Consider the following 26,324-nt stretch of genomic DNA (forward strand, 5'->3'; position numbering starts at 1 on the left):
AGCAAACGCTGCCACGCATGTGTTTTAAAGGAGTTTACTGAACAGTTATCGTCTCACCACACTTAGGGTCATGTATGAAAATGCTGTAGATGACTTGTCATTCGTTATTTACCGTGGCTAGAGGAACAGATCTCAGTTTTGAGAGAGAGAGGTGACTGTTGGGTCGTATTCGTCAGCACCTTCAGTGACATAACGTGCTCAATCTGATGATGTTTCACGAGGCAGAGATGATGCCAGCATGTAAATCCAAAGACATCAACAAGGGTCAACTGCGGCCAAAGGCAGTCACCCCTTCACTGCGGTGTGTATGCAGAACAGCCAAGCAATTCTGAATCATCTGACTGCAAATATCAGTGTAGGGAGGGAGTAAGCAAGCAACTTCATCAAGAACAGTTCATTGAGACTACTTTGTTTTGGCATATACCCTCTTATTATACCTAAAACTGTACATTTGTGAGTACACAGGAAGCAGTGTACTGAGCAGTGGAAAATGGTCATACGCTCATATTAGTCATTCTCCTCTCTGCTCTGAACAAGAGCATAAGTGCATGTGTGGCATACGCCACAAGAAACCTATACACTCAATTTTTTGATTGCACAATGAGGGGTCTGGGCAATTTCAACACGATGTGGGGTGCGTTTATCCCTGGTATGGTTTAGGTCCACTCAACCCCTTAGAGGGTATGGTAAATGCTAATAAATACACAGCATTTCTAAGTGATCACCAGCCGGTGATGAAGGCTTTCCATTGTAGCGGGAGTGGTCTCTTCCAGAACTGTCATCAGGTCACAAGCGATCACTGAGTCACTCGATGAGCATGAAAATCATGTAAAACATGTTCCATGGCCATTGCAAGCCACCTGATCTTAGCTCCAATCAGCATTTGGGCAGGACTGAGTGGTAGTATTTTCAACCACAAACAAAACACCAGTTAGTAAAATACCTTCTCGAACAATGGGGTCGCACACCTCTGGTAGAATACCCAATGCTTGGAGAAATCTATCATGATACACTTGCACATATTTTGGGGATTTCTGGTGATCTGACGGCTTATTAAGACATTTTACATTGGTATTCCACTTCATTATATTTCACTTTGGCAGTTACATTTGCATGGCTCCGTGCCATGTAAATGTTCCAGTTTTAAATACATCAGAATTGTCTTCCACAGGGAATCAGTACATTAAAAGGCAGGGCATGCAATTTTTTTTTTCCAAACAGTCGTACACTGACAAGGTGAAATCCATTTCTGTGAGATACTCTCCTGAACCTCCTCCCTGTATGCACAATTAATTTGATACAAGCTCTGAACATAAATCCTCGATGATTATTTTGTGTTCAGGCAGAGAAAGCAGTGAGCACTCTCATCTGCTCCCCTATAGTAGGCAACAAGGAAATCATTTTTGTTGTATAATACAGAGGGTGATGCATTCAGCACAACAGCCAAGATCCTGCTGGGGAAGGAGGAGGTTGGACCTTCAAAAAAAGAAAAAAAAAAAATAGATGACATAATGCATGAGGTTTTAGTTTTGATGATGCATCTGAAAAGCGATGTATTTATGTTTTGCTCTGTTGCTATTCGATCAGAATAATGGTATTTTGATGAAAACATTTCTTTTGTTCATGTTGCCAGAGCGATATTTTCATACATTGCGTTTGTTTGCTTGTTTGGCTGGTTGGCTTATTCTGGTGCTTTGCTCCCAGTCGGCGGTAACATGCTTTATTACTGATCAAAATGTAAATGTAATTGAAGTGCTTTTACCCCATCTCCACACCCCTGTCCTAAACACAAATGCAATTAAAGGCACTGGAGGCTCCCCTGGAGAAATGCCAGATGTTCTGGATATAAATGGGCTTGACCAGACGGACGTTGGAGTGACCGCTGCCAGCCTACGCCATCAGGTTGCAGATTGCACACGGACACTCGCCTCGCCTCCCCTACCCTCCCTACCCGCTGTGCACTTGTCACTTGGGATGATAAAGCACCTGGACACTCCCTCTCTCTCTCTCCTTCTCTCTCTCTCTCTCTCCCTCTCTGTTCCTCTCTTATGCACACACATGCAACACAATTTTTCTTTACTTCTCTTTTTCTTTGTCTCATCCCCCTCTCTTATCCACTCCTCCTCTCTCTCCTCTGTGTCCTTTATTTGTTCTATTCTGTCCTTTCTCCTGTCTCCCTTTGCCTACCTTCATTTTTTCCCCTCTCCCTTACATGGTCAGGGAAGAGCGACACATAGTTCCAGTTCCAGGCAGAAGTGACTGACTCCAGTGCCTGGAGAGTGTTTATTAAAAGGAGTCAGGGGACTCAAGGAGAGTGCCTCAGAGGGAGCAGGGGAGAGGAAATGTTATGTTTTTTTATGATAACTCCTACTGAGCTCCTCGAGTCCCAGAGGGAACCTGGTCTGTCGTATGGCTTGTCATCCTTTCTCCTCATCTCTCACAACAAACCAACAATGATTGGCTGAGACAAACAGTAATGTAGTGAAGATAGATCTTTACTCAGTGCATAAAAGCAGAAGACATAGTAATTAATCCACAAGGTCAATACTAATCAACCATGTATACATAACCTTCGTACAATTCAATATTCTCTAGTTTTGTTTAGTTGGAGTAAGCTATTTGTCTGATGCTGAAAAATTAAATAGTAACAGTTTCTTGAGGTGATTTAAAATAAGTATAAGGTAAGAAAGTATAACGTACTCCCTTGTCCAAATTGGCTCTGCACATCCTTGCCTGGATACAGTATCAGTCATGCAGATGTGTCTGTATTCATACACTCCTCTGCCTAATGCTTTCATTTGGCATCTGCTGTACTGCTTCTTCAGAAAGAAAGGGAGAGAGAGAGAGAGAGAGAGAGAGAGAGAGAGAGAGTTGTATAGGTGGGGGTACAGGGAAAAGTGAGGGAAGCAGAGAGAGAGAGCGAGAGAGAGAGAGAGAGAGAGAGTTGTATAGGTGGGGGTACAGGGAAAAGTGAGGGAAGCAGAGAGAGAGAGAGAGAGAGAGAGAGTGAGTAAGATAGTCAGAGGAGGTTGGCTGGCTCAGTAAACCCTGTGAAAAGCTGTGTTATCCTTGTTGTACAGAGACAAAGCAGTCAGCTACCAGAGGAGCCAGACTGCAGACTCACAGCACAGTCTTCCATTCCGTTACACTTCTCCTCACTAACAGTTTGGCATGCTTTAAATTATCCATCTGGTGCTTAGCAATATTTAATAACCACACTGATGTTTAAGAATAAGTGAATACGATACAGTTATCATAGAATTCTCCTGCCCTAAAAAATATAGAAATAGAGTAATGCAGCGTCTAATACACTATGTCTGCAATATCACTGATTGGAGGTGGTGAAGTGAGGAATGCAGAGTGATTAGGTATCAAGATTACAGCACATGTTTGATGAGCTGAATGGGAACTTAATAGTGCAGAAAGATGAGTCCGCCACTTGCCATCCTAGCTCAGCCCTGTCTCTGGTTTTGCAGTGTCCTGATTAGCATTCTATCTGTAGAGGAGCAGACCAGTCTAAATATAGCCAATGAAAACAAGACCAGGCTCACTGCCTGGTCTCTGATGGAAGAGGGCTGCAGTCCAGGCTGAAGCTATACTACCTCAGGGGTTAAGGTAAAAGAAAAATTAAAAGACTGCAACTCGTTGCCTCAGGCAAAACACTATGCTTGACTTAAATGTGTGTGAACTTGGACCTCCTTGGTCATAGCAATCATTTGAATAGTGGGGTTGGTAGAAGCGATAAATATGAAATGGATTACGATTTGTGTTGACTCAAAACTGATTCCTCATAAAAAGACTGCAAGTAGCACGATCTACTTAGTGGCTTTGTTGCCAGGTCTAGAGACTTCTGTGACCTTTTAAAGGACATTAGGATGACACAGACATGATGTAGTGATGTGGAGAAAGAACTCAGTACATCCACATACTTAGGAAATCACACACTTGGTAAGGTGTGTGCTCAGAAAATAATCCTATATATTGACTCTATAAGGGGAAAACATTAGCTAAGCAATAAAAACCCATAGTATTTGTCAGACTATAGATCACTACTTTAAGGCAAATTCACAAATGTTAAAATAAGGTTTATGTTGAGCATCAACATTCCTTTGTATTGCATCAGTATTATATTTATATATAACTTATCATCAATTGTTCCATTATCCCTTCACCATTTTCATGAGTGTTAAAATAAAAGTCAGGAGTCTATGATGTTCTTATCTGGATTAGTGATGAGCAAACACTGTTGTAGTTAATGTAATACCAGTGAATTTACTGTTCACCCAAAACTCAGGTCCTCTGTTTTTGTCTCCTAATAAGTGTTCACAGTAGATGAGTTTTCTAAAGGTAGCATGGGTAAGACATACCCTTAAAAATGCAAATGGCCATTGCAATCTCTCCAGGTCGATCAGTAATCATGTTATACTAATGACTATTATCGCAAAAACTGTTTCTATAGCCAATTTAGCCTGTGGAGAATCATAACTGAACTGCATTAGGCATTTATAAGCTGCCTGTTGTTACTACACGAAAACTTGCAAAGTGCTGTTTATCTTATCCAGCACTAAAAAAAGCGTGACACGAGTCTATATGAAATCATACATGGCTCGTCATGCATCTTTTATGCCTTCTTCATGGTGCTATTGTGCCATTCATACTTTATCTTCACCACGTATTGCACGTCATACTCGAGGCACATTTGCAGTCAAAACAAAATGACTGTTTCACTTTCTTCTATCTGTAGTCAAAACTGTTTGTAATAATGTCAGGAATCCCCGGGAAACATGAAGTTCAAATCAGAGTCATCACTGTCTGTCAGGTGACTTGGAGAAGGGAGAGCTCTTGCTGAGGTAGTCTTTGTCATACATTTTCCCAGGTGAACATGACCCGATGGAAGCGCAGAGCACCTTCAAAGAAGGTTTACTCTGAAGTGCGGCTCAACACTTATCCTCATGCGTTTCGTATGGTGAAAAAGTGGGCCAGTGTCAGTCTATTTCCAGGATGGCAGAAATTTCCATGTTGAGAGGGCTGCAGCCTCCGCTCTCTCAGCTGTAAATATAGTCTCTGCGTCCTCATGTTGCCCACTCATCAAACCTTTTCAACACGCACCACGTACAGCAATGGCACATGAAAGGGAACAGAAAAGGGAAATGTAGTGTGGCGTAAACGCTGTCTATGTGGTTGTTCCAAACCTTTACCGATATTTGTTCTCTGAGTACCCATACATATGGGTGTGCATGTGTGCATGTATGTGTGTGTGTGTGTGTGTGTGTGTGTGTGTGTGTGTGCATGTGTGTATCAGTATGTGTTTGAAAATCTGCGGTAACTTGATATTTCTGTATCAGCCTGATAAAGCATTTTACGCTCGGTTGGTGTTGTTCCGACGGAGCCGAGGTGTCTCGTCTGTTTCCTCGAATTGCTTGGTTGAGATCAGCTCCCATTACAGAGTTGAACATTTTACCAGTTGTCTTGAAGCGTGAAACATTTCTGACAGATATTTTGACAATCTCATAAGGCCCTGCCAAGTGAGGGTTTGGCTTGTCCTTTCAGAAACGGCTCTGCTGTTGTGCTTCTTCTTTAAAGCTCCTTTCCTCATCGAATGGCTTAATGCTTCTTACTGAAATGATGCCTCTAGCAAAATCATCTCCTCTCTCTTCCAAATCTTTCTGTGTTGAATGGATTGTTTTTTTTTTTCTCTGCACCCTTTTTTTGTGTGTTTTTGTTTGTTTATTTGTCTATTTAAAGAAAATGCGGAAAAAAAGCCTAAAGCACCATAGATTTGAGATCTCACACTAAATGTATTAAAAGAAGCTTTTTGAGAGCAATGTGATCAAAGACACAAGATGCCTTGTCTCACATATTGGCTGAGCTGGTGATGACCATTTTATAATTAACTGTTGAAGCATCACGGCTAGCACATATGCAAAGAAACAAATGTACTTAGCTAGAAAACTGTCAGCATAGCTTAAACAGTGTCCATGGTTTGGGCCATGACTTCCATCTTTTAAGTACAGAGAGAAAGGTTTTTATCAGGATACAAAGGACTCATTAGTGATGGTTTTCAATTAAAAATATACGGTCGAAACACCTCCATAATTCAGTGTACAGCACTGAAAATGTAACATAACATATTAGCTTCTTTGCAAAGTTTGTTATTCAATGAGGGTACACACTGGTGTTTTTGAAGAAAAGATCAATAGTATATCCTCTACCTTTGCAAGTCTCCCAAATAAAAAGATAGCATTCTTGTGAATTGAATAGCAAGACATATTGGATTTGGAGCCCTTGCTTTGTGTATTTTTAAAAGCAAATGGTCGAACTTCATTACTCATAAGTCTGTGAACGGTAAAAAGGCTGGGTCAGGATTTGGTGTCACGAATGACAAACTGTTTGATGTGGATGGCTTGCCTTCGGGCTTCTATCTGAAGGAAGCCAACAGAGAAAAGCCTGGCATTTTGACTTAAGAAAAAAAAAACTTATCTTCTCCAGTTTTAAGAAGGCTGCCCTTATAATGATTGCACATCATGCTGGGCTTAGACTGAGGATGTACAACAGTTTGAAGATCGCAAGGACCCCATGTAGAGCACTACGACCCAATAAGTAGATTTGGATTTATAATACTGCTCACTTTTTTCGCATTTCAGAAAATAAATGTACTTTGAACTAGAAAACTAGTTACACATAGTTTTGTTCTTTTAAATGGATGTGTTTGCCCCCACCTTATTATTCAGCATTTCAGTCAAAAAAAAAATATATACTGCAGTGAGCCAGAGAACAACAATAGGACTGCAGAGGCAGGAGTCTCTGTTTTGTACAATGTCTGTCTAATTTTCATGCTGACAGCTGTTATGGCCTCATTCAAACCAGGTACATTCCCCTAGAGCCACATGTCAACTGACCTCTCGTCACACCGATGGGAAAGACGGATGGTAAAACTAACCATAAGGAAAAGGCCACTTTATCTGGCTGTCAATCAAATGCAAAGGGCGACTGTAGAAGGCTGAAAGGTTTGAAGGCGCAATCTTGTCTTTTCCTTTGTTCGTTTGCAGGTCCACCATCCTCATTAAATAGTCTGATTTTTCTTTGCACGTCATTTGTGAACATCAGCTATGAAGTTGTCATTCCCCTCCAGATGTCCGACCAGCTAATTCACCGTCCAGCTCGGGAAAACATTTGACAGAGTGAGATCTCCCACAGGTGCAGCTTTGAGAAATTGAGGTGACATGCCAATGTGAGACAGCAGTCTCTCTCTCTCCCTTTCTATCTCTCTCTCTTTCTAAGTCTCCCGATCTCTTTCCCTCCCTCCTCTCTTTTCCCCTTCTTTCCTTTTTCAAGACATCAATTAGTGGTACTGCTAAGGAGTTTGTGAGACATATTCACAGCTAGGCGACATGTAGAAGGGAAAGTGTCTACCATGTGTGTCAAGGCAATGTAGCATCAGAACTCTTTAAACAGATCTGTTGGACTATTCACTAGATATATAAGACTTGCACTATTTAAGAAATCTCCGGTTTTGGTGATTCACTTTGTCCACATTCACACTTTCTTAGAGTCAGCAGTGTAATTGTTTTGCCATGAAAGATATGACACCCACAAAACCCGGTGTTACTACTTACTGCCACAAAATAAATGACTCTACTTGACCAAATGCTTCTGTGCAAAACAACAGAAAAGTAAAACAATAAAACCGTATATCAACAACCGTCATCATAGTGTTTAAAGTTTAAACTGGGAACCATCTCTATCATTTAAAATTGTTTTACTACAAACAAAACAATTTTTGACTGGAATGGGGTATGTTTTGGAGATGTATTTCTGACAAACTAAATAAGAGGGCTCTCAACAGACCTCACAAAGCAGAAGGAAAAGGGGTCCAAAGAAAACATTGCACTGATGTTGCTAACATGGTGTGATAAGTACCAAAATGGAAAAGTAATTTACATAACAGTTGGGAGAAGATTATGTTGCAGTACACATCAAGGTTTGTCAACGAACGCTTTGAAAATGATACTACAGTGGAAAATACGAGCATGCCATAGACTATAGAACTTTCTGAAGGACAGAAACATGACTGTTTGTTTGCTTCTGGTCTAGACAAGAGAATCTAATGGTGGACAAAGATGTCAATTCAATTTAGCAACCACATTTGTTCATTACATGGGAATATATAATGGTGGTCTTGACTACAAATATACTATAACAAATTAATACAATCTGCAACTAAATACATTATTTTAAATGACAATTTACAAATCATAAAATATTGAATCATAAAATATTGAATTATGAAACACTGAACAAATGTAATAAAGAAGAAAACAATTACCTACCAGAAGAAACTGCACTGAATTTACATTGTGACAACTTTCATCAATATGTGAAGTTTTGTTTGTGAAAAAGTCACGATTACAATAAATGGTTATGTGTTATAGAGTTCAAGCAGAGATTTTTAAGAGATCATTAAATCTATAACAATGCAACTGGTTTAAAAATATATGAAATTGTCATGGGGTAATCTAATTACAGCCCAGTATTAACCATATGCTACCCATCTAAAATCAGCAACTTACCTATAAATTCTTTTTGTGTAGCTGAACTGCTCAGTGTATCACCACAGAAACACACATTCCTAGAAGTTTTTTACACACTCATTTTTATCTGACTGAACAAAATGGAATGTAAAATTTTCATGTTCTGCATTTCATAAAGTTTTTGATTACGTTTCTCAGTGCTTTAAGTGTACTAGTGCACACAAAATCTGAAAAATTCAACTTATTTTTTCTCCAGAAAAATGGGACAAAAAGACAAGGTAAAACTAATATATTACAAACAAGAACATATAGAAACAACTATAAAAGCAACTACAGTGCAATACGTATCCTTCATTATTCTGAAAAGATGTGAGGAAAGAAAGTTTAGAATGGACTCCATTGTTTCACTCTTTTCAGTTGATTGCATGAGGCAAAGGCTACTGGATGAAAAAGTCCTCTGATATTGTTTTTTTAACTTCTTTTGAGATTATTATGAGTGTATTCAACCAGAAACTATGATGAAGTTTTCCATTATTCCAGCAGGGTTGCAAAATCACTCAGTATATGCCTTAGCATTGGTCAGACAGTCATTACATTTTTAACACTTCATAATGCAGTAGCAATACAGTACAGCCGAAATTTTTATTTTTCCAGACTGACAAGAACAGGTAAGACATTGGATTTTGTTTAAAGATGTGCAGCCTTTCAAGGAGAACACGCATGTAATATAAATCATATCAATGAGCAGGATACATACATTGCTCAGTGTGATCAATTTGCCCTGAGCTGGCTTTGATTTGTTGACCTCGGGGTAGGAAATCAGATGTGGTAGGAAATAAGCCAAAGAATCATGTTGATACCTGAATCAAGTCTTTTGACAGGAGAGAGGTTCATCTCCTCTACATCAGGGATAGATAGATAGATAGATAGATAGATAGATAGATAGATAGATAGATAGATAGATAGATAGATAGATAGACTCATTAATTATTGGAGGCCTGTGTTTATCTTCACTGATGATTTACTACAGCATTTGAGTAACTTCCATTACATCTATTTTGATTTACTTTTACATTGAAACATATCAGTCAATAACACCATTTCAAACCAGTGCACAATTTGAAACAAATACTTGAACTCCAAACTGCATTTACAAAGACAGTATATGACTTAAACTACTTTCACAGTCTTAACTGCAGCTGCATTCTACGCCTGAGCATAGACCGTTGAATAAGGAGTCAGTCTAGACTGGTACACAGATTGTTCACATACAACCAGTTGACAGTGGGCTATAGTTTCATTTAAATTTGTGGCCTACTTATTGCTCCCTCTTAAATACTAGTCAATATCTTCCTTTACTGTTATTTTATATTTTAGGTGAACATTAAACTTGATCTTGACCAAATCACAACTACTGTAGCATTTCAGGCCATATCAAGTTACCTGGACTTCCCACGGTTTGGTTCATATTGTAACTATACCAGTCCAAAACTCTTGTTTAAAGCAGTACAAATGCTGTTCTCAGCATTTGTACTGAAGGTGGTTTGGTCTGGGAGGACACTTTGAAGATCAAGATTTAAAAGCAACCATTACATTCTACTGAAAAATTCTAATTGTCCATGGGACAACTAAGATTAAAATTAAAAAGGAAATTCTTGCTAAGAGTTAATTGGTCAGTCGTCAAAACTGGAGACTTGTGTTCACAATTCTATATGATGGGAGTCTTATGTTCAAAAGATATTTTTTATTCCCAGCTCCAGCTCAAAGTATCTTTGACATGAAGTCAATGGCCACTATATGGTGGTGACTCGTCACCGCTGAGAGTTAGCTAGCATTAATGCATTGCTGCTAGTCAGGCTCTTGTGGCCTTTTCCAGTTGTAGATATTTTCCAGTTGTTACAATACAGTAAAGCATGGACTCTCTGACCTACATGCACAGCATTACCCATGCCCACAGCACCCTCAACCTGCCTCACACAAGAAGCATGAGAACAATTTATTTATTTACATATTTTATTCTTGCATCATCTCTTTTTGTCCCACAGCTAAACCAACGTCAGAAGCATCTTTAGTACCACCGACATTACGTGCCTACAAGATTCAGTGCCTAAGTGTGTGTGTGGTTTTGGATTTACTGTAGCTTAATTTGGTTTTGGATTGACTATAGCTTAATCTGGCCCCGTCTGCATAAAGAGTACACTTTGAGTTGCGGTTGTGCAGATCTTAAGCAACTTATCCTAACAATGGTTTATCCTAACATTGGGGAAAAGTTAAGCATTTTCCACCGTTTCACAACCATGTTGCTCTAATGTAAACTGAGTGTATATTTTCATGACTATATATGCTGTAAATATAGGATTTTGACAATTCAACCAAATATCTTTCGAAATGCAGCAATATGTATCTAAAGTAGTGTATCCCGCAGTTTATCTAGAAGGACATGAAAGATTTAAATGCTACAAACATTACAAAGGGCACTATGATTTAGAAGTCTTGAACGCTTTTAATTAAGCCATGTTCATGTAATTATGTGACTTTCTCTTGTAAACAATTGTCTACAGGGCAATTCTATATCTGGAAGATGGGCAGCTCTTCAGCCATAATGCTCCATTTGTTAATGTTTGTCTAGAAAAGCCTTTGTACCAGTCTAGACTGATGCTTATTTCATACAGCTGGAGGCAAAAGGGATGCAGATCACTGTTGTATTTAACGAAAAGTGGCTCTTGAAGAAACTGCTCTAGATGAATTTTGATTGCTTTTCAGGATGTGGTTTAACACCGTCTTGCCAGACAGAAAAAAACAAAAAAAAAACATCAGTTTTGTGAGATAGGTGCAAGTGCTTGATGCTTATTAGTCTCTGAATTTGCATGTGCTGTCTATTTTCATTGAGGTCTTGGAACTGAGAGGTGCTTAATAGCTTGGCAGAGGCTGTGTTGTCATGCATCTGTGCATGAGTCATACTCATTGAAATGTGGGCTGAAACGCCAACCCTCTAGTTCCCGCTCCTAGAGGAACTGCTCAGTCCCTCACAATACTCTGAGGGTAGCTTGGGGAGGAACTGCTGTCTGGAGAACGTGATAAGCTCTGTGTCACAAAACCTCTCTCTCTTTGTCTATATAGCACTCCCTCTCTCTCTCTCTCTCTCTCTCTCTCTCTCACTCACTCTGTCTCTCTCAGTCTCCCGCCCTCCCTCTCTCTTGCTCTCTCTCTCTCTTAGACGACCTCCTCCCTGTCCACTTGATTTCCTCTAACCTTCTCACCTCAGGACTTTTTCTGTCTCAAAAAAGCAATAAATAATGATTTGTTTATCTTCTCCTTTACCTCCTCTCCCAGTCCACTGATTCTGTCCATAGTGGGCCATCTCAGCCAATATCATGATTATGTGGGAATGAAAATATGACCTTAGCTGTTCTTGTTGAGGTCACTGTCTCCTCCCTCTCACCATTTATTCAAGCCATGTCTACTGAGGCTCTTTGCCAAACAAGCATAGGAATTAATGGCTCCAGCAATTAGTTATGTCAGTTGCCTTTTGGTGAGTGACATGCATGCAGAATTCTAAAACGCTCTTCTGAAAGCATTGGGTCAGGCTGTGATTTATATGACAAAAAGAGAACTTTAGCATAGAATGGGTCTCCACGGTCATGGCTGCCCAAGCTTCTCATCATTTCTCACTCAGCTTAAGTCGTCTCCCATTTCACTCTTTACTCACCCTTGTCTTTATGTAGGACATGGAGATCACCTTGAAGTGTCATAACCCTCCTATCGTTATACCTTGGCAGTAACTTGTGAGAGCATGTACTCTGGAGTGTTGCTCACAGAGACAAACCTCCCTTTATTATGCACATCTTTCATTTAAAACATATATTAGAAGTTTAATGAAAAGAAAATGGGATATTGTTGTAACTGTTCTTCATGACTATGTTGTTTTCTCGTTCATCAGTATTATGAAAGATTATGTTCAGAGCACTCTATCTAAAAAAGGAATGCTAATTAGCAGGCATATTAAATAGTACTCAAACAACAGCTCACTAGAATTTGCTCCTTGTGATAACAGGCAGTTGAGAGCATGCTGCCTAGAAGTGTGAATAGTTCATAAAGCATATTTTCATTATATCAACTTAGATCATTACTACCAATTTATATGATGGCCAGTCTTGTTGGGTGTAACTGATACATCACAGCTGGTATATTGCAAAAAAAGTGGAAGAATGTGCTGACATTGCCTTCCCATCACTTAATTTCATTAAATGAACTGTGACATTTGCTGTACATGAAGCAGAATCATGCAAAAAAAAAAAAAAAAAAAGAAAGAAAGCCTGGATCATCCATTTAATTTTCACTGAATTATCACTGCACCAAAACCAGAAGCGAGAAACCTAGTGAGTCATAGTTGAACTAAGGACGCTGAAACGGTTTCGCTGACAGTCTCGACTTGCACTGGGGTTACACACAAAGAAAGCGTAAAAATCCAAGGAGCGATCTACTCCAAGTGAGAGATGTTGAACCCTCTGGAGAATCTGTATATTTTTCTGTCATGTCACCAAGTTAAAGCTTACTCCTGGCAGCATACTCTACAGATCTCTACAGACATGCACTCAAATATATACTCAGGAACGCACAACTAGGCCCTGTTATAGGTGCAGATGGAGACTATTCTTTTGTACTGTAGGGCTGTGGAAATGGCACAGACACAAAACAAAGGGTGACAGTAGAAGGTGAAGCAAAGGGCACCCCCAAGGCTTCTGTGAAATTGACATTTTGTCAACCTTGTGGGTCCAAGAGGCTTGGGATGCAACCATTCCATGTCAAGAATTTGTTGACATGTTTTGTCCCTCACTTTGTCTTTATACTATAGCCCTTGAATAATTAATCTGCAAGGTTTTCTTCTCTTTGGCCCATAGCTGACACCTTTGTTCCACTGTTGTTGACAGTGGTGGTAGTCATGCATGCACTACCAGGCGGCTGAGTGTGGCTCCTGCTACAAGGTGAATATGAACTCACACAGGCTACTGTGAGATATGTTATCCTTAACTTACTGACATCAAAATTACAGTCAGCAACTGCTCCTACTGTTAGCAAAATGCAGCACTATTACTATTTTACCACTAACTGTACTGTGTTTGGTAGTAGCACTATTTAATGCTACTGAATCACGCAAGATTATTTAATATATATGAATAGACCAAGTGAAAGTAATGAAATATATATATGTCTGCCACACTGAACAACTCTCAGTGCTAAACTTTCCGTGTTGCATAGTGAAGAGGCTGGTTCCAAACAAAAGTACCACTGAAAAATAAATAAATAAAACATAAGAATGGTATACTTCAATATACATTTATTTTATTTAATACATAGTTTTGTTTGTTTGTTTTTTTTTTTTAACGTTTTAGCCTGCTTCATGATTTGTCCTTACTGAAAAACAAAAAAAATCATACATTGCTATTACACTTTTTTTTGTCTTCTTGATATGCGCTTATGTAATAAAGGATAATAATCTGTGATTGATGGGTTTTAAAACTTCAGACTTCATTGCAATATGTGCATCGCCCATGGTTAAGCTCTGGATGCAGCTTTCTCTGAACAATCATATTATAGGATCACTGCAAACTAGGTCAATTCGCTACATCCAGTCCAAGGGATGAAATTCAGTAACAGTTGAGCCAGTGCCATGTGCAGATGATGCATGGCCATTATAAGACAGTACTACAGTTTGATCTTCTCTACTCATTACACTGATGCTCGATAGGAAATGTCCTTGGTCTGTATTTATTTATTTATTTATTTGTCCAGCTTTAGAATGTCCAATTTTGATTTTTTTTTTTTTTTTTTTTTTAATTTTTTCTTTATTGGACTGGGCTGAAAACCACTGGTTTACTGCACTGAAGCTCATTGACTAACTTTAAACCATAGGGTTCCTAATGTGTTCGATTTTTAATCATTCACCAAACTCTGAAATAGGCAGAGTTTAAGGAAGATGAGCTGAATAGATAGCTATACAGTGAGTTCACTGGGACAAATAGATTAGTCAATACCATAGTGGATTGCCATGGAACAGCATGTAGCAGTAATGAGGAACTACATATACATATACACATCAGCTTTCTCTCTTTGCATGTGACATACATATTTTCTATGAGTAGAATGGAAAGAATACTGAGACACACTGATCTACATCAAATTCAGATATCACTGATTTGGTGTACACTATGTTCAATCTATCTCTCTTCATCTCATCTTTATTTTTCTGTACTTCATCTGACTGGATGAGATTTGTTCCATCAAATCTACTATCTACTGTGTTTTTCTAATGACATTTACGCTGTTGTGAGTACACTACATTTGAATAAATCAGGCTGACACTATTATGTGTAACCGCTGAATGTAGGAGCAGTACGCAATGGGGTCTCCTAAGTTACCACAGTGTTCCTGAGGTAGTGTTCTTGTGTTATTTTTGTTTTAATTTTTTTCCCCTTTTTTTTAAATTATGAGCCTTGCTAGAGGAATGTAGCTCACATTAATTGGAGATTTTAATTTGAGCATAGAAATGAGGTCAAGAACAAGGAGACAGGCACAAGAGTAATTGAGAAAAATGGGTGAACTGGGTTGGCTAGGATTGTTGGCAGGCTGGAGGAGCAGGTGGAGCAGGTTGAAGAGTTCCTTTCCTCACTCACCCATGAGTCTGATTCCTCCTGGCAGGCCTTGGTCTGCTATAGCGGGTGTGTCTGCAGGCCCAGGGCTTGGCCAAATCCTTTGCTTAATCTCCAGCAAATTGAGCCTCCACCAGCCTGCTGGGAGACCGCAACGGAGAGAGTTGGCTTGGATCAAAGTGGGTAGTCAACCTTGGGCACTACCAAGCCACAGACAGAGTAGAAGAGGGTAAACCAGGGCACTTCCTTCTCAGACAGGCTTTAACTTCTAAGTGTTATATTTTCAGGGGCACTCAGTGTTCTCCAGAGGAAAGGGGAACGTGTGCAACATGTTTTGGCAGATTTTCTTGTTAGTCCCTTGCACTTCCGCAAAAAAACATCATTCATTCATTCATTCAACAAAAATATTGATCTTAGTCACTCTTTTACTAAAAGTGGATTAATTAGATAATTAATATGCACTGCTCTATGCCTTAAAAATGATTGAGTATGACTATGGTCTCCCAGTTTGTGCACTGTCACATAATCTGGGGCCCTGCTGAGATTCGTTGTTTGAGTCGTAGCTTTGTTCACACACCCGTTTTGGCCAGGGATTCAAGTGAATGCAAATGGCCAAATTCCTTTGGGTAGTTAAGACATCCTCTGTCTCCCTTTTGTTTCTTTATGGTGATGACTGGCAGTCAGGTGCTTGTGCTGTTGTAGGTACTGCTATGTGAATAGCACTGTCCTCTGGTGTTATGTCACATAGTGATATAATGTCATGCAGCTCATGACTGGAAAAGAAGTGGGAGGATTCAGGTGTTGGAGGAGGACTGTGCTGGTATCACAGAGCAAGGGTGAGTTGGTTGCTTTGTGAAGGAGAATCTTAGCATAGATCATGGGCGACTGGACATTCCATATTAAGAAAAAAAATGTGAAAATATTATAAAAAAGGAAAAACGATATAAGTGACTAAAAAAAAATCAATAGAACACTCACTATTTAAATTCACTTCTATAAAAAGTGTGTTTTATACAAAGCTCCAAGGTGACCCGGCGACAGCAATAGACATAATATATATAAAAATAAAATAGATAAAAAATATAGATGAAAACAATTTCTGTAGATAAAGGACTTGATTATAGTTTCATTTTGTAGATAATCAACAGTAATTCAGTGATATTACATGACAGATTTCAGTAAAATTGGTGTAATAGACGCTATTATAATATAGACAATTATTTATCTGTCTATTTGAGACTCTTATCTTATTTCTGAATGATTCACTTTCCATTGGGGGCTGCAGGGGTTTCACTACAGTAGTAGAATCAGAAATGATATAATAAATAAATAAATCAGGAAGATGTAAATGAAATATTATCGTTCTTTAATGAAAATTGCATTATGACATTTTAGTAAACTACAATGGCTTCCAATGATATCCACTAATAACTTGCATAGTTTTTACACAACAGCCATTAATCACAACTGCATTGTAATTTCCTATTGATTTAATGAGAATTCACTCAACGAAGGCATGACAAACTACACTGAGCAACTTGTTATTTAACGATTGATTTATTTTCAATGAGTGGCTACCAATAAATCCAGTTCCCTCAGAAAGACTTTTATGAAGAAAAAAAAAATCTTTGGCCAATCAACCATTTCCAGAAATCTTTACTGACACTGTCCTGTCATAGCTGTGATTTTAAAATGTGGGAATGCCGCATCTTGTACTCGTGATTTAAAAAGTCATTCCCACAGCATGTGAATTTGTGGCCTTGAGGTAGTATTTCATGGCCATAGGATATTTTCTTTTCTCTCTGTGTCACCTTAAGGGGTGTGTAGAATATATCTTTAAGGAGGGAAAGTGATTTCAGCAAGATCTAGACAACTATCTGCTTCCTTTAGATTAAAAAAAATAAAGAAAAAGAATATTTCTTAAACCACAAGAATCCTAAGTACAGTCAGCACATATTATTATAAAATATTACACGTTTAACACCTCCCCTGGCAAATATAAGAAGGTTGAATTTTGTATGTATTCATAATTCAGCCTCAATGGCACCAGTAGGCTGTGAACCTCATGTTTTTTTTTTTTTTTTTTCCCCTCTCTATAACAACCGACATCGCACAGTGGCGCCCCCTATGGAGAACCTACACTCTGCAGCTGTGGTCAGGTGGGCCAGTGCCCAGCTCAGCAGAGGAGAGGAGAGAGTAAACAGTCCCTGCAGGAGCAACAGCCTTTGATTTGGGGTTTAAGGCTCCCTGCGGCTTTCTGCGTGTCACGAGCCGATTTCTCTGCGCTGAGCCCCGCTGTGGGAACACGGAGGAAAAGCTCCCTGCTGATAGGCTGGAGTTCCATCCAGAGCAGACAGGTGGGCTACAGAATATACTGTGATCTGACTCCAGATGTTTGCCTTCCTACGACAGTAAGAACATACCACTCATTGTTTATGTAACCAGTGCCAGCCGTGTATCCACTCATACCCATCACCAGAGATGTGCTACAGGTCTTTTATTGTGATTCTAAAATATTCCTGTGCTTTGGAATGACGATAATTTTTGTCTGCTGTAGCTTTAGTGAGTAATGGTGTAGAAGACTGATTTAATTTTATAAAATGGATAGTTCCGGTCTATTAGCTGGAACTCATTTGCGGTCAGACGCCAGTGACGTCTGTGATGCGTGTGTTCATGTGTGTCTTACCATGTTTAAGTACAGCTGCACTAACTAACCTAGAGGTTATCTAGGTTACCAAAATTACCATTAACACCATCATCACTTAAAAGTCGCAGTTGTAAGTAAACTTTCTGTTGCCTGACAATAACATGGTGTTGTATCGTTAAGACACTTGGGAACATGTTAACGTTGTTAACATGCATTGCTTGTCTGATGTAAATACTGAAAATTAAAACACTTTTAACTGTGACTGTGCACACAGTATGGCATAGCCATGCATAGCTTATGTTTGATTAAATGGCTACATGTCGATATGTAGGTCTGGTATACTGTTTGTTGACTAGCACTGCAAATGGAACAGTGTCTACTGAAAGAGGCACAGGTCGGGAGAAAAGGCACTGACTTCTGCTGCTGATGCAATCCTGCCCAGATTATGGTACAGAACTGTGGAAGAGGCTAGTGGGTTGAATTCACACTTCTGCTAGGAGTCTTGTTTGCCATAATCCAAAAAAAAAAGAAAAAAAAAATCAGCATGCTTACATCAGTGAATTGACCTTAACCAAATGTCTGTACTGAAAATCACATTTCTGATTATACATATAGCTAATGAGCCACTGTTTTTGTGGTGACTGTTCAGTGTTTAAGAGGAAAATATGTTCATTCAAATTTAAGAAGCTTACTCTGCACCCCCCCCCCCCTCCTCCCCCATCACTGTTTTCTACTACAGCTGATTATGTCACATGCTGTTCTTTCTGGTACTCTTGTATTTTCAATAGTAAAGGAGATCATGATTATACAAATTGGCCAAACATTACAGATTTTATGGACAGCTTGATGTAGCTGTACTCTATGTACATCTAAGAAAATCTCTTGGAGGAGTACTACATACATATTTGTTTAAAACAGAACATTCTCAGTCATACTAGCACAGTTATGTTTGTCAGTGATACAGCTACCCTTATTGAGGCCAGAGCTGCTTAAAACACACACATGGTACTGCAGCAAAGATAATTGCGTTCAGTCCACCCTGCATCCATCCTTCTTATTGCTGCTTCATTCTCTCTCTCCCTCTCTCTCTCTCTTGCACTGATACAAGTATTCTGATAGAGTGCAGCCTCATTTTCCTCTCACCTTCTCTCTCATGTCTCCACATAATGAGTGCTTCCATGTAATTATGCTTCCCATGTCCCTTTTTGTCTCCATCTAAAAGATGTAGCACTTTACCTCTCTACACTCTGACTTCGCCCCCGACTGCCCGGTTTTTACAATTTCCCCGTGTCATTTACTGTTTTCAATTTACCAGTCTTGTATCTTGCTCTAAACTCAACATGAGTGTACATTTTGTGACAATTCTGCTTTTTGAAAATGGCTGCTTATGAATCGGAAATCACTTCTGACCAAAAAAATCTTTAGAATCTCAAGTAGCTCTTACACAATACCACAAAAGAGGTACCGAGGGGACCTGAGAGAATATTCAAAAGAAGAAAGCAGTCCTCACTTAATGAAATCTATTGATTATTTAATTCAGTGTGACCACTACTTCTCTCCATAGGGACTGCCAGTCATGTCAATCAACCTGATTACATTAATGTAAATTTCAATTGCTGTCCAATACATGTGGCTTTCTACATCAGACATATTAAGCTGGAACACACATTTTAGAAAAACTGCCAGCAAGGCCTTTCTCCTGTCTGACATAATCACAGTATGACAAGATGACTTACTTGCCAGGGTTTGTTTTGTTTTATGTAAGTAAACAGCATCATTGCATAATAGTCTCTCTCTCTCTCTCTCTCTCTCTCTCTCCCTCTTACTTCCTTTATCCTGCTTGTGTTCACATCTCCTCAAAAAATCAAATGGGAAACACAGTTGTACACACAAACATACACACGCCTGCTGACACGTACCATTACACTCTGGCTCAAACAATTACTAGTAAAAAAAAAAAAAAGGAAACCATTTTTGGTTAATTTTGGGTCATAGTAACAATGTTACAAGAAGATCTTATCTAACTGACTCCAGATCAGCAGATCATATTGTATCCATTGTACCTCTCTGTGAAGACATGGTCCTGCCAGAGCTACAGTCTGTTCTAAATCGTACCTCATTCACACACAGCTCCCTGAAACAACTCCATCTCACTGCATTCATTAGCATCACTTCAGTCTCGTAGAACTGAAGCATCTCTTTGAGTACGTGGGATTATTAATCATTGATTTATCTGACATTCGTCATTGATCATTCTATTCATCTAATATGGCAAAAAATTAAAGATTTTATGGGACATTAGCCACACATGCATTTGACGGCACATTGAACACAGAAATCCTTCTGCCAAACAACAGGATACCGCTGTTACCCTAAACAAAGACTTAATACTTGTCACCAGTAAATCATTAGGATTTATCAGTAGTACTCTTTGTATTCAAGCGAACATTATGTATTGTTGTGCTTTTAGAAGCATCACTGTGCCCCTGTATTGATATTTATTGTACTATGCACATGTAGTGTGAGTGTAATAGCTTTTTTGTTAGGGCAACAATGGTTTTCGGTATTTATAAATAGCAGGAGGTAGCATTATTCTCAGCGCTGGCGTCCCATGATCATCAATCATTGCTGTGCCTGGAGAGAGAGCGTAAGTCTCAGTAGGACAGTAAAGCGTACTGAAACCTGCCCTTGCCCCACTCTACTTCCCAAAACACTGCCTGGAAGGCTGAGAGGTGAGAGGGATGGAGTTTTGAGGAGGGAGGGGTCTGTAGTGATAGAGTGAGTTACAGACAGGCGCGTGTACCCCCTCCCCACCACACACACACATACACACACACACACACACACACACACACATCCCTCCAGCCCCCAGTTCCTGCTTGAGGGCTGCACGCACAGCCCCTAATCCTCCCCTTGATCGGACGAAAAAGATGAAAAGGGTGGACGTGATGGGCAAAGTAGCCAAAGATTCTCTCAGAGAAAGGACATCCTCCAGGGAGAGAGGCTTAATTAGAACACCCTACACACACACACACACACACACACACACCTCTGTCGCTCTTTGGCTCTATTCAGTTTTCTTTTTTATGTCAATCCATTTCATTAAGCTTCACAAGGACTTATTGCAAAGGACAGAGTCCTGCCAGGAACAAAAAGATCCTACTGTAGGTTGATGATTGGTGATGTTTTCTCTTATACAAAACTATCTACACACCTTTCCAGTGTCTTTGCATTCAATATTGATGGACATATGGATATCTACATTTATTTTTTGCTTCTTTGTCCTTTAAAATTCTCTCTCTCCCTCTGGCTCTCCCTAACATACACACATACACACACACACACATACACACACACACACACACACACACACACACAGACGCACGTATACATGCTCTTACTATTTCATACACACAAACACATGACTTCGCAACAAACATTAAGCTTTTCAGCTGTTTGTCTGACACTGACACAGACACACATATTTGTGTGTGATTTCTTTTTTTAACTTCTGCCAATTCACTCCTAAACACGCAGTGGCACACACAGAGATGCACGCACATTCATGCTGAAATCTTTTCATCTTGTTACCATGGTAGTTGGTAGAATACAGTAGGAATCCAGCTGATAACAAAGTGGTTACATAACAATTGCAGTGCCAAGTCCTGACTCCTACCCAGCACACCTCTGAGTTTCAGCCTGAATCTTCTCTCTCCATTTCTCCCTTCTCCTCTCTCTATCTCTTTCTCTGTCTGTCTGCAGATCCACTCCATTTTCCTCCTGTCAACCCACTGTACATGGCTGTAAATGACTTTTGAAACAGCGGGGATAACATGTCACCGATAATAGAATCTCCTCAGTCCACCCCTACCCTCAGCCACACTAGCACATCAAGGCAGCTTTCCACAATTCCTCCCCCAAATTTCCACATCCACCTCCTCTCCCCTCCCTCCCTCCCTCTCTCCCTTCCTCCCTCCAAAACCAGAGCCTTACCTCCCGCAACTCCTTGGCCACATCCTTCAGCTCTTTTAGAATGCCTTCCAGTTGCTCAATCACCATCTTCATGTGGCTGCGGATGCGTTCTCTCTGACTGGGGGTCTCAGAGTTGTCCCGGGCCGGAGCTCCACTGAGGGACATCCTTCACAGGGTGTGGTGGAGCCAGGGGGCGGCGGGCTGTGGGTGGGGGCGAGCCAATCCGGGGTCCATGTCTATGGCCGCGAGGAGCCGCAGTGCTACTGATCCGAACAGGGGCCCCGGCCACGCAGGGAGATGTCAACATCTTAAAAGCACCTGGGCAGCCAGGAGACCTCCACGGATCTGGGGGTTCTCCTCGGTCTTAATGTAGGACATCCATGGCCTTCCACGGACAACGTTGAAAAAAAGAGTGAAGGAATCATTGAAAAAACAAAACAAAAACAGACCAAAACCAAAAAACAAAAACAAGAAAAGGCAAAAAGAAGAAAAAAAAAAACCCTGCACTCTAAGAACAAAGGATCCAAGCAGATGACAGAAATCAAGAGAAAAAATTGGTGATCAAAAGATAAGAGATGAGAGGGTGGGAGGCTCACTCATTGCTTTGTGTCTGTGTGAAGATGCGTGTTTATGTGAGTCTCTAAGGAATTGTTTGATTTGAAATCATCTCTCTATAGACTGAACTTACGTAATTCCACATGTGTGTGTCTCTTACGATCATGTTCAGTTTAATGATGTACAGCCAAAAAGATAGAAGCAAAGATTGTCAGAGATTGCCTGAATAAATGTTTAATTTGACCCCTCCTGTACAGCATAATATCCAAGCTACATAAAAGACTCCAGATGTCCCAGCAGAGACTAAACGTGTGAAATGTGAAGTCTTGTCAAACGACAATGGTGGTCAATGGAGAAAGAGCTGACGCTTTCTGTATGTACTCCCTCTTTAGACTTTTGTCTCTCTTTTTTGTTTTTTTTTGTTTTTTTTTTTTGGTGTTTGAGAGGTGAACGACAAGATAAAAAAAAAACAAATTCCAAAAAAAATGAGATATTCCCAGTGCCCTGCACTGCGTTCTCTTTTTCTCAAATGCAACAGAAGAAGTTGAAGGAGGGAAAAACAAATTTAGTCCACATCAAAAGCATCTCCTGGATACGACCATTCTGAAAGGACGACAGATATGTCCTTCGTTTTCCTCTCCACAAGGAGAGAGAGAGAGGAGACGAGAAAAGTGTGTGCGTGTGCGTGCGTGTGTGTTTATGTGTGTGCTTGTGCGTATGTATGCGTGAGAGAGAGAGATAGATCAACAGCACATATTCCAGGTTGCAAAGAGAGCAGTCAAGCCTGACTCACAGTGACTCTCCTGAGGAGGAGGAAGATGAAGGCTGCAGGCAGGAGGAAGAGTACGGTCCCCTGCTTGGTTCTAGGGTAACTGGGTTGATTTGTCGGCCAGAGCTGTGTCTCTCCTTATTGTACCCAGATCAACAGAGGGTTGCCCAGATAAATAGATACCAGGTAGGGTAGGAAAAAAGTACAATTCAATTTCCTATGACAGCTATTCAGGACAATCCGGTCTTCCAGGATAATGCTCCCTTCAGCGATGGAGTGTTTTTTCATACGTGGCCGAAGGACGTAAATTCCATGTCCGTTCCCTTAAAGAGGACAAAAGAACATGCCAAGGAAACACACACACGTCCAACCCAAGGTGATGCTGCCAGAGGGCACCGTGGAGAATCTCGCATGGCACCTGCAAAGACAGGAAGGAAAGCAGTTCTTCTCTGTCTTTCTCTCTCTCTCTCTCTCTCTCTCTCTCTCTCTCTCTCTCGCTCTATCTCACTTTCACCCTCCTTTTTTGCTTCTAGTTTGGTTTAGCAGTACTGCAAAGAGACCACACCAGCTATATTGTAAGAGACAGAGAGGATATCTCCTAAGCATCCTAACAGACACATGTAAATTTCCTGTCTAAGTGACCTCAAAGCAGCTTCTACATATCAATAAACAACATCCTCTCTTTCCTCATGCCACATAAACATTCACTTACCTATCCCCATGTCAGAGGCAATGGCAGTGTCCAGGACTGGATGTTTAATCTCCCATAGATTCTGAATCCAGAGACAATTTCAGCCCTGCCAGGCACATCCTGCTATTGCTGTTGCAGCCTCTATCCCCTCATCCAAACACACACTGATTCTCACTCAGTGTCATACACACAAACTCTTTTCCCCTCCTTCCGCTTCTCTCTCTCTCTCTCTCTCTCTCTCTCTCTGTCTCTCTCTCTCTGTCTCTCTCTCTCTCTCCCTCTCTATCGCTCTCTCTCTCTGTCTCTCCCTCTCTCTCTCTTGTTCTGACTCTCTCTCCCTTTCTTTCTCTCTCTCGCTTACTTAAAGCTGCTTTAGTCAGAGGAGAGAATTCATTCAGTACTGTCGCTCAGCATGTGAAGGATGAAGATGTGGAGGAGGAGGAGGAGGAGGCAACAGCAAGAGGGTGGGCAGGAGGAAGAATGGCCCCAATCACCCTCTGACAGGAGCCAGGGAGGAAAAGGCAAGGAGGAGGGGAGTAGGCGAAAACAGTGCTCTGATACTTGCTCCTCCGTGGATACTGCTGCTGATGCTGCTGGTGCCAAGGCTGTTGCTGCCTCTCCAGTCCAGTCTCTGGTGACGCTGAAGAAGAGACACCTCCCGTCGTCAATGACGACAGCCTCTGTCTGAAATGGGAGATTGCAGGCTTTTGCTGCAAGCTGACTCTGTGTAAGCTGCTCCTATTGACTGAGCTCACTCTCTCATCAACTCTCTCACAATCTCATTCAAAAGCTCTCTTTCTCTCTCTCTCTCTCTTTCCCTCTCTCTCTGTCCCCTCCTTTCTTCCCCTGCGCGCTGTAGCGTCCTCTCTGACTGCCGGCTAGAGGGAGGCTGATGCTGGAGTTTATCGGGGGGCTCAGGCTCCTGCCAGCAACCGCTCGTTCGCTCTATGGAGGAGGGGCCAAGCTGCTTAAAGTCACAGTGTCCTATCCAGCATACTGACTCCCCAGAAACACTTTTTATGTCTCCCCCTGAAAAACCCTCCCTCTCTCATTCTGAGATTCACTCTGTTTTTCTTTCCTCATCCTTTTCTATCTATCTGTCTCTTTTCCCATTCATTCTCTCTCTCTCTCGCTCTCGCTCTCTCTCTCTCTGTCTTTTACCCTTTCCATCTCTCTCTGCTTCAGGTTTTTGCCTTTCCACTATATGTGTACAAATGTCAGACACAATATGTCTGAAACTCATCCTATCAGTTCCAGTGTTAATGTGATGAAAGCGATTTACTGATGACCTTAATTGAATTGAACAACTAAAAATAACATTGCTACAGTTTCTGGATGTTTTTGATCTAATCATGAGGCAAATCTATTAAAAAAAACAAAAAAAACAAACAAACAAACAAACAAACAAACAAAAATCAGCAGCTTGGGGTTATCAGCAGTATGGTTACTTTGAAGAATCATACAGTTTATGAGCCTATGAAGCTAATTGAGAAAAGGATGCTACATAATGTATTCCCTGTTGTATTTCTCTTCTTTGATTAATAATACATGCAATGAGATTTTTTTTCTTCCACATAAAATACTTAGAAGTGCATTATATCAAAAATATATTTAAATTGTACACAACAACTTGTTTCCATATGAATTCTGTTTGTGTGTCTGTTAATTAGGAATATATTGATTTAGTGCAGTACGCTGTCTCCTGGGTGGATTCTCCATTTTACAAAGGGATGCTTTGTCCCAATAGCTGTGTGTTCTAGTGTTCTGTGAGGCAAGCTCGTCCATATTAGTGAGAGCACGACAGGATGTGAGAAGAGTGTGAAGCGTGTGTGTGTGTGTGGTGGGGGGGGGAGGCTGAATCGAGCCTATTCAAATGTGCTTCTATGTAGCATTTAGCAGAGATGGCTTTTACAAGTATCTCCCATCAAAAAGACCAGAGATCTTCTTCAGCTGTCCTTGAAAATGTCTTTGAGTTGCAACCTAGACAGTCATTTATAAGGAATGAATTATTGGAATGAATTATCTTCACAAACACGTTTTGCATAATTTCATATATGATGAAGCGTGATGACAGTATTGGAATAGTTTCTCAAGTGATTACAAAAATCCATCTGACATTAACTAGCCAACCGACCTAGATTGGTTGGACCATATGTAAATTTGGATAGCCTCTTACCAGGATGCTCTCATTTCAAAGCTTTTGCAGTAATCCTCTGCATTTTCTCACAGTAACATATATCTTTAACTGTAAGGTCATTCTGACTGGTGGTTTTTACTAGGAAGCTGGAGAGAAGCCAGGGAAATATCGGCCTCACTTAATATTTCTGCCAGGGATTTATTGTGCCTGGCCATTTATGGAGAAGTTTTATAGAATGCAATATTTTTCTAGCAGGGCACATGCACATGCCTTCACAGGTGTACCTCAGGAGGAAATCGCTCCATTAATGTGGGACCATAAGCCTGCGCTAGCTGAGGCCCTTTATTTTGACTGGGTTTGTTTACTCACCGC

The 26,324-nt window shown here is 40.4% G+C and overlaps 1 protein-coding gene across 1 annotated transcript in view; it reads right to left on the reverse strand.

Annotated features, from left to right (window-relative positions):
• insyn1 (inhibitory synaptic factor 1) overlaps positions 1 to 21,965 on the reverse strand; it is a 37,780-nt gene extending 15,815 nt beyond the window's left edge. The window contains exon 1 of the mRNA XM_030766911.1: positions 21,822 to 21,965. Within this exon, the coding sequence (XP_030622771.1) occupies positions 21,822 to 21,965 (144 nt within the window). The remainder of the gene's footprint in view (positions 1 to 21,821) is intronic.
• Between the last annotated feature and the right edge of the window lie 4,359 nt (positions 21,966 to 26,324).

Source organism: Chanos chanos, chromosome 2, assembly GCF_902362185.1.
Source record: "Chanos chanos chromosome 2, fChaCha1.1, whole genome shotgun sequence".
Taxonomy (NCBI): Eukaryota; Metazoa; Chordata; class Actinopteri; order Gonorynchiformes; family Chanidae; genus Chanos; species Chanos chanos.